The following is a 10,265-nucleotide window of genomic DNA, read 5'->3' as shown; positions in this document are numbered from 1 at the left end:
AACACTATAGTATAGTATTTTTTCATGATGGTTCAAGAAGGTGTAATTGTTCATATAACATATTGTTTCACTTTAAAATATTAAGAAATTGTAACCCTAAAGTGTTATTCAAGTGTAATATTTCTGTAAAGGCTAGGCCTGGGAGAGAAAACTGGACATGTCCATAGAAAGACCCACCGAGCAGACAGCGGTGTTTCCAGCGCCCTCTGGCGGCCGCGGCGCTCCTGACTGCGGGACTCCTCCCCTCATGCAGACCGAGCAGATCGCTCTTCCTGCGGTGTGACAGCTGCAGCACTGGCGCATTGTGTGTCTTTAATATCCATTTGAATCTTTTCCTCTCACGTTGAGTTATCAATACAACCTCATCTGATTTCCCTTCCTCTGGACGGACTGCAGGACGGAGCGGGCTTCTTAAAAATGGCCAACAGAGATGATGAATACGATTTCTTGTTCAAAGGTAAATTCTGCATTGCATTATACAGAGCAGAGGAGTAACATAATCATGCATAATCCATCCATTGTTCCTGATCTATAGATCTGACGGGCTGTAGTATCATGAAACGTCTTTAGCGGTGGCACCCGTCTGAAATAATGGCAGAAATAACAGGCTTTGAGATAGAAACGCCCGCAGAGGCATCGATACACATCCATCGATCAGTAAAACATCTGGGGATACCAGGGCCTAGATGATGGGAATTTAACATGCATTATTAAATATATGCCAAATGAGTTGTAGCCCTACACTGAGCTCATGTTTAGAGGTGCTGGTTTGTTTTGCACTGCTTTTCCATTGAAGCTGATGATTATAACAGCTAACAACTTTCACTAAATGTTAGAGCAAATACTCTTAAAATAATGTTGATGGAACGTTCTTATGGCATCATTAACCCATTTAATCCCACAATAGTGACTGTAAAAAAGGTTTTCATTTATAAAGCTCTAAAAACCTTACTGACAGATGTTTTAGTAAATATGGACAAAATAAAGGGTCTCAATTAAATATGTGCAGCTTCACATGATTAATGCAAATTGTCACATGACCAGCAGTTTATTTCCTGTTTGCACTTTGAGAAGATGATAAATGCATCAAAGCTCCAAAACAAAAGGCTAGCAAAGTATGTCAAGATAAAGATTTTTGGTACACATTATCTTTAGGGTGTCTCTATATTAATATATGAATCCACAATTATTCAGTTTTGTTGAGTGTGGTCATAGAATGAGTAAACATGTTGACGCTGGGATAACAGTGAACTTAGGTTTACAAGATAAATCCGAACAGATAAATTCATCTTCAAGAAACGGCTAAAAACTCATCTCTTCCATCTTTACTCGACCCTCTAACTCTAGCACTCTCTATTCTAATTTTATTTTATCTATATGTCTTTTTATAAAAAAATAAAATAAAAAATAATTTTAAAAATTTTGTTGGTTTTGATTGCTTCTAATGTCCTCATTTGTAAGTCACTTTGGATAAAAGCATCTGCTAAATGACTAAATAAATAAAATCAAATTGCAGTTGTTAGTGAAAATAGCAAAAAAAAATGTTGCAATGACAAAATATTGCACTAAATAAAAAATTCAAATGTTACAAAAAATGTACAATATTGATGTTGTAATGCTGGTAGCACTAATATAAAAAATTGATGTTATATTTGACAAAAAAAGTAACAATTTTGAAATGCGCTGATTTTTTAGTTTTTTATCTATCAATGTTGCATAAGGTTTTTTTATGCATAATAGTAACCCTAGAATGTGATCAAACAGTTTAAAATAGCTGGGCTAAGATATATAACAATTTTTATGACTGCAGAAATATGTTAATTCAGTACACGTTATCCCACCGGTCACACAAATTTTCACACACTTTTCCAAAAAAAATAAAAAAAAATAACTCGTTTATTTCAAAGGGTTACTAATGACATCATTTGGATATTTTCATGTCTGGGAAAATTTTTGGATTAAATGGGTTAATATGGGATATTATATACGTTCTCGTAATGTTGAGAGGAACCGTTCTAAGAACATGTTATTCGTACGTTCTCAGGACTTGTTCAGAACCATATTCAGGGACACTTTTCAGTAATAAGAATAGAACATTCTCATAACATTTGTAAAATAATATAATGGAATGTTTCGCTAACGTTCACATAAATTGTTCTTTAAATATAAAAATGGGTTTTGAAATGTTTAGAGAGCATTGAAATGTAACATTCTCATAATGTTTTAAAATGATGGATAGGAATGTTCACATAACTGAAAAAAAAATCTTTAAATAAAAAAAAAAACTGGGTGTTTTAAATGTTGAGAGAGCATTCAAAAATCACATAACCAAGAAGAAACGTTCTTAATTTTAAGTTTAAAAAACATTCAGAAATAACATTATCATGAAACGGAACCAAGAAAAACTGGGTTTTAAACATTGAGAGAACATTTAAATGTAACATTCTAATAATGTTTCTCTAACGTTCACGTAACCTTGAAGAAATACTCTAAATAATTTTCATAACTTAATGGGAATTTTAGCAAAACATTAATAGAACATTTTTTGTTAGCTGGGTAGGATTGCGTATACTTTTGAAGAAAGCGCATTTAAAAGTAACATGTTTGATGATAATTATTCTGTCCTGCAGCTGATTGGTTACTTTGTAACTCTGATTGTATCACGTCACCTGATCAAAGTCTGACGCGGCAAATCTGTTACATTCCATTTTCACCAAATCAGCAAAGTGTGAGGATCAAAGTTCAACTTGACTTCCTAGTAAAGACAACATGTGGATATCAGCCGGAGCTGAAGGAAATCAATGCAAACGTGTTCACAATGCACACCATGACCTGCTTTTTTATGTGAAACACAGTATGAGGTATGAGTTTTGTAGACTGTCTGAGCCATAATGAAAGTGAACGGGATCTGGGGGTAGACTGTGCATCTCAAATCAGATGTATTATATTCCAGATCTATTATATAGCCATCAGATCTTGAGCAATGCGCCTTCAAAATAAAATAAAAAAACAAGCGAGAGCTGAGGACACACAGTTCAAAATAAACTTTTGGTTACACCTGTCAATCATAACTGAATTAAGAAAGTTTACAAACCACAAATATTTTCTCACTGGTCATTAAACTGGCACGATATAGCATTATTCATAATAATATACAGGATTTGGACAAATGAGCACCCTTTATTATAGAGGTTAATATTATTTTGCTAGGCTACGGTGAACAAATAAACATGATTTAATTTTTTTTATTATTGTCTATATTCTCCATCATTTTTTTATTATGACAGTGGGATTATTTACCTGTTTTCCTTTCATATTTTAGCCTCGTCTCGGTCTCAGTGAAGCTTGAAAAGATCCACCAGGATTTTGTTTTAATTTTTAATTATTTTGTAAGCTAGGGGTTTTTTAAGTCAATTATTGGATTGATTAAAATAATATTTTCTGTTTCTCTATGTTTATGTGCTTTAGTGTTCAAAAGTTTGGGGTTGACTTTATTTTTTTATTTTTTTTATTTTTTATTTTTAATGTATTTTTATTACTTTTTTTTTTATTTTTTTTATTATGCAAACAAACATGCTATTTACAGGTGACAAATCAGATACAGAGTAACCAGGGTCAACAAAACATACATGACAGCCAACATGGTTTGTGTGAGTATGAGTGTGTGTGTGTGTGTTTGTGTGTGTGTGTGTGTGTGTGTGTGTGTGACTGGGTGTTGGGTTTGGAAGTATAACTAAACAAAATAATAAAAAAAATTAAATTAATTAATCCAAAAAAAGAAAAAAAGAAAAGTACAACAGTAATGATAACAGTAATAATAATAATAATAATGACTTTATTATTTTTGGAAGAAGTCTCTTCTGCTCACCAAGGACTGCATTTACTTTATCAAAGTTGCAGTAAAAAATATTATTCCAATTTAAAATAGCTGTTTTCTCTGTGAATATGTGGTTAAAATGTCATTTATTTCTGTGATGCGCAGCTGTATTTTCAGCATACATCTTGAGTGTGACATGATCTTCAGAAATCATAATAATATACTGATTTGCTGAATATTATCAATGTTGAAAACTGTTGTTCTGCTTTATATTTTTGTGGAAACTGTGATACATTTTATTTTTCAGAATTCTTTGATGAATAGATAGTTCAAAAGAACAGCAGTTATTTGAAACATATATATTTTTTGTAATATTATAAATGTCCTTACTATCAATTTTTATCAATTTAATGTGTCCTTGATGAATACAAGTATTAATTTCTGTCCCCAAACTTAATGCTAGTGTATGTTAATATTTTGTCAGTATATTGTGATCTCAGAGCGTCTGTTTGTCTGCTTCTGCTCTCAGTCGTTCTGATCGGAGATTCGGGCGTCGGGAAGAGTAACCTGCTGTCGCGCTTCACACGGAACGAGTTTAACCTGGAGAGCAAGAGCACGATAGGAGTGGAGTTCGCCACCAGGAGCATCCAGGTGGATGGCAAGACGATAAAAGCGCAGATCTGGGATACAGCAGGGCAGGAGCGGTACAGGGCCATCACCTCTGCGTGAGTACAGTCATGCTTATTTAGTATTGGGGTATTTACACAGTACTTAAATAATACCGCAGTTCTACCCAGTGTTATTTTGGGATCATTGATATACTGTTATAGTTTTATTCATATTTTTAAATAGAATTAAAAAAAAATATTTTTACTTTTTCATTTAATTTTGACATTTCTGGAAATCTTTGTTTTTGTCATTTTTATTAATATTTTTTAATTATATATTTTTAGTGCAATTTTAGGTTTTGTTATGTCAGTACACCAAGTTAAACTAAATGAAAATGAATAATGTTGCTGGTTAGAAATAAAATAAATTCAAGTTTTTATTGTATTTATTATATTTCAGTTAAAGTTTATTTTAAGTAATACATTTTTTTTTTTTTTGGGATTTTAGTTTTAGTTAACAATAATAATAATGGTTCTATCATGATGCATGTTCCAACAGTGCTTTTTGTTAGTAATTCTTATGCAAGAAAACATGCAAGAAACAAGTTGCCACAGAACAAATATGCCACAAACTTATTTGCATTTGTGGCTGTTGATAAGTGAACAAATGTGGTTTTGGTTCCGCTATGCCAAAAATAACATTTGCATCCTTCACCTCAGCCATTAAACTCTTTTATTTTCATTTTTGAGCTATTGTATTTTTTATTAGTGTTAGCAATGTGATCAAACCTCTATAGCAATAGCAATACTATATCAATAGTATATATAGCAAAAGCTATTTTTCTTAATTTGTTAAAATATAAATATTAGATGAAAAACTAAAACTAAACTAAAAAAGTAAACTAAAATGATTAAAGGTGCCAGAATGCATTGATTCAATATTTTAAATTGTTCTCTGATTGAAGGTATGTGGCTTAGGTAAGGGCAGAAATTCTCCAGAAACAGTTTTACATGTGCATTTAAAACACTAGGATTTCTCCCTGGAATGAAATGGTCTGTTATTGGCTCATTTGGAAGGGTCATGAATAATAATGTTGAGCTCTGCTCTGATTGGCTGTTTCACAGTGCAGCTCATTTCAGTAGCTCACACAGCAGGAAGGAAACACTGGGAAAATATATATTTCAATACTTTCTCTCGCTGTTATATCGTCGGGTAATTATACTGTATATAAAATTCGGGCATCAGGGAGCTGCTATTAATATGCAGGGCACTGAAACTGCTTTCAAATGCACAATCGCTTTTTACTTTCGCTTTCGAGATTTGCGATCGCATGTACTCTGTTTATACTAAGGAGCGGCAGTACTTACCACACATTTTACAAGATCAGATGCTTGTCAGTGGTGCTCAGGATCTGTAAATCATTCGCCATCATCATCAGTCATCTATCCTTACTCTGTTTATGTGGAAAGTGAAATCTTATGTTCTGTAATGTAACAGGCTACCCCTAGCAAGGAGCTAACCATGTCCCTTCAGTGGCTTGCGTTATTTTATTAGAATGCGTTTTTTGCTTTCCGTGCCTTTCTGAATACAGACACCAACCCATCCCTGCACTTCATTTATTTCCATGATCTGCCATTTTCACTGCTGTCCTCGATTGTTTCTTCACAATACCTGCAGAACTTCTGATGGTTCGGCTGGCGGCTGGCATAGAACATGGGCGGGTTTATGCAAATGTTGGGGGCGTAACTATTAGTGATCCCAACTGTAACGTCACAGTCGGTGTTATGTTCTGATTCGCCTATTTTTCAGTGGTCTTTTTTATTCACGAGATTTACATAAGAAGGAGGAAACTATGGTGTTTGAGGCTCACTGTATGTCATTTCCATGTACAGAACTGTTATTATTCAACTATGCCAAGGTAAATACAGTTTTCCATTCTATGGCACCTTTAACTAAATAATAATAATAAAAAAAATTATTTACTAACTAAATAAATTTGCAATGTTGCCCAGGCAACTAACTGAAATATGTTGCCATAGCAATATTGAAAAAAATAAAAATAAAATAATTTACTAACAAAATAAAATAAGTAACATTGAACTATGAGCAATAGTAAAGGTGAAAGCGGGTTATTATTGTAAACTAAAACTTAAAAACATTTTTGTTAATTTGTTAAAATATAATTATTACATGAAAATTAAAATAAAAGTTTTTGTTTACAAAATATATATGTGTGTTCTGTGTATATGTATTATGTATATATATAAATACACACACTTTCAGTATATATTTATATTTATATTCTTGTATTTTATATTATATCTAATTATATTTAACATAACATATTTTTCATAAATATATACATGCATGTGTTTGTGTTTATATATTCAAAATAAATATACACAGTACACACACATATATTATGTGAACAAAAACTTTTATTTTGGATGCGATTAATCTTTTGATAGCACTAAAATAAAGTAAAAAAATGCTTGCTATTTTGGCTCAGACTGTGGTTATGGTTTTCTGACGTGTGCAGGTATTATCGCGGCGCGGTCGGCGCGCTGCTGGTGTATGACATCGCCAAACATCTGACCTATGAGAACGTGGAGCGCTGGCTGAAAGAGCTGCGAGATCACGCCGACAACAACATCGTCATCATGCTGGTGGGGAATAAGAGCGACCTGCGGCACCTGAGAGCCGTTCCCACCGACGAGGCGCGCGCTTTCGCAGGTACAGCCGACACTAGAGACACACCACATCAATCCTCTGGAAAACTGCTGCTCCTTTTGTTTGTCTGATCCTTGTAGGCATGATGCAAATCTGTGGAGAAGTAAGAATAGCTCAACCAAATATGAAAATGTGCTGGAAATTTACTCACCTTCAGGTCATCCAAGATGTAGATGAGTTTGTTTCTTCATCAGGTTTGGAGAAATGTAGCATTGCATCAGTGTCTCAGCAATGGATGCTCTGCAGTGAATGGGTGCCGTCAGAATGAGAGTCCAAACAGCTGATAAAAACATCACAATAATCTACACCACTCCAGTCCATCAGTTAACATCTGGAGAAGACAAAAGCTGCGTGTTTGTAAGAAACAAATATCCATCATTAAGACGTTTTTAACTTCAAACCATCGCTTCCGGCCAAAATAATCCATAATAACGCTTCCTCCAGTGAAAGTGGTCTGGTCTGAATCAGGAGAGAAATCTGCACAGATCAAGCACCGTTTACAAGCCAAAACAGCTCTAAACAAACATGTGGCTGGATTTTGATGTGAGAGATGGACTTTTTCACTGGAGGAAGCGTTATTATGGACTCGTATACAGTTTAAAGTTAAAAACGCCTTAATTATGGATTTGTTTCTTTTGTCTTCACAAGATGTTAACTGATGGACTGGAGTGGTGTGGTTTTTATCAGCTGTTTGGACTCTCATTCTGACGGCACCCATTCACTGCAGAGCATCCATTGCTGAGACACTGATGCAATGCTACATTTCTCCAAATCTGACTATTCCTTTAAAAAGAGTGTAAATATTTGCTCCGACAATGATTCATAATTCTAATTTTCTGATTTAGGATAAGAAATGAACTTGAACTACATTGGTTATTATATTAATCAGAACCTAAATTAGAGTAACCTCGAACAGAACTAAACATCTTCATTAAACCATTCTGATAAACACTGTTCAAAAATTGGAGAAATTAATACTTGTATTCCGCAAGGGTGCATTAAATTGATCACATTTATATTGTAACAAAAGATTCTATTTCAAATAAATGCTGTTCTTTTGAACTTTCTAATCATCCGTGAATTTTAAATTGTAATAATATTTAGCTGTTTTACTGTATTTTTGATCAAATAAACACAGCCTTGGTAAGCAGAAGAGACTTCTTTCAAAAATATTAAAATTGTTGCATGCAAATAGATTTGCACAGAAATTCTCTCTGCTCATGTTTTATAAACACGATTCATTCTGTGTGAAGCTTTATCTTGTCAGTGGATATTTTAAGAGCAGGTGATATTAAACAGCTTCTGCTTGCTTCCAGAGAAAAATAACCTGTCGTTCATCGAGACGTCCGCTCTGGACTCGACTAACGTGGAGGAGGCATTCAAGAACATCCTATCAGGTACAAACCCATATGAAGCATCATTCCAGTCAAACGCTTCCTCACAGCAGCAATAAACCAAATAACATGATTCCCATGACAGCTACAGTGGCGTCTTATGTAACTTTAATAGTGCAGCATCTGCCATCTGGTAAGCTGCAGAATTATGGGGATTTTAGAGATATTTTAGACAGGGGTGTAAATATTCACACTTAAAATGATGCGATTCCGCATTCTTTACTAGATGATGCAACGCAGCATCAGGTCTAAAGTTTGGCCATGATTCAGAGTGATTCAGTATATTTTTATGTTTCATGTTATAAAAAAAAAAAAAAAAAAAAAAAAAGGATAAACTGAATGAGCAAATGAAAATTTGACATTCACATACTCAAGAAATGAATGTAATACATTAAAACTAAACCTATTAAAAACGTTCTTGTTAACTTAAAGCTGAAATAAATAGAACAAAAATATTAGTTGAAAAGCCTAAAGAAAAATAAATAAGTTAAAGTTGGAGTATATATAATACGAAGAAATATATAAAAACCAAAATACTGAATATATATATATATATATATATATATATATATATATAAAATATGAAATATATATAAAAAAGAAATAAAAATAGTTAATTGTAAAGTGCATGAAACTGAATCCTGTTTTAAGATTTTTAATTTTTTCTGCAATATTACCCTCAATTACTTATTAAAAAAATAAAAAATAATAATAATAATATATATATATATATATATATATACTTACAGCAATAAAATTTGAATTTTGAAAACTAAATAATATTATAAATAAACATTATAACTGAAAAAAATGTGTAATAAAATTAATAAAAAAAGATTATGGGAAAAATGTACATGTATGGGTTTATAATAACCATAACAGCAAGCTGTTTTACAGTGACTTTGAATGAGGCTCATCCAGACAGATTTATTAGTCTGAAACTCTGTTTTATTGGCATTAATCTGCATTCATTCTCTCACTCGTTCTCTCTCCGTTTCTCCTGCATCTGTAGAAATTTATCGCATCGTATCACAGAAGCAAATCGCTGACCGATCGGCTCACGACGAGTCACCGGGAAACAACGTGGTGGACATCAGCGTCCCACCGACTACAGACGGCCAGAAGGGCAACAAACTGCAGTGCTGCCAAAACCTGTAACCATGACAACCAGCCTCACCTGTCACTCATCTCGTCTCCCTCACCATGTCATGCGCTAATGTTCTGTGTTATTAGTGTAATATATACATATCTTTTTCTTTTTGATAGCTTGTCCACTCACATACACACATACGACTGCCATGAGTAAACTTTTACAGTATCTGACTGTGCTCTGGTTTATTAGCTGCAAGTCTGTGGTATGAAAATTAGGTTTATCAATGCAAGTAAATATTACACAATCATACAGATACATGGACAAAAATACCTTTACCTTCCCTCAGATGTCCTCTGCTACCATCAGCTGAATCTCAAGATCATGGCAGGGCATATTTCACACCAAAATCAGAAGAAATTTGAATCATATAATTAATAATATTAATATCATTTTTAAATAATTTCCCCCCTCAAATTTGTATTAAAGGTGTATGTATATATATATATATATATATATTACAGTAATGCAAAATTCTTATATATAAAATTACTCAATACTTTTTAGTATATTATGAAATACTCAAAAGTAAAATGTTTCCAAATATTTGGGAATGCAAAGTTAA

The 10,265-nt window shown here is 33.1% G+C and overlaps 1 protein-coding gene across 1 annotated transcript; it reads left to right on the top strand.

The window, feature by feature from the left end:
• Positions 1–251: 251 nt before the first annotated feature.
• Positions 252–10,046, top strand: LOC306881079 (ras-related protein Rab-11B). The gene is made up of 5 exons (XM_079434983.1): positions 252–457; positions 4,347–4,542; positions 6,966–7,159; positions 8,473–8,553; positions 9,563–10,046. Exons 1-5 carry the CDS (start codon positions 418–420, stop codon positions 9,706–9,708), a joined length of 657 nt encoding a protein of 218 aa, XP_079291109.1. The 5' UTR covers positions 252–417; the 3' UTR covers positions 9,709–10,046.
• The last annotated feature ends 219 nt before the right edge of the window (positions 10,047–10,265 follow it).

Source organism: Barbus barbus (assembly GCF_936440315.1).
Source record: "Barbus barbus genome assembly, chromosome: 15".
Classification (NCBI taxonomy): Eukaryota; Metazoa; Chordata; class Actinopteri; order Cypriniformes; family Cyprinidae; genus Barbus; species Barbus barbus.
This window is presented reverse-complemented; position numbering and strand designations above follow the sequence as displayed.

Coding starts and splice junctions, on each gene's coding strand:
- LOC306881079 (XM_079434983.1), top strand. CDS start 418: ATGGCCAACAGAGATGATGAATACGATTTCTTGTTCAAAG. Junction 458..4,346: donor ATACGATTTCTTGTTCAAAG/GTAAATTCTGCA, acceptor TTCTGCTCTCAG/TCGTTCTGATCGGAGATTCG. Junction 8,554..9,562: donor ATTCAAGAACATCCTATCAG/GTACAAACCCAT, acceptor CTGCATCTGTAG/AAATTTATCGCATCGTATCA.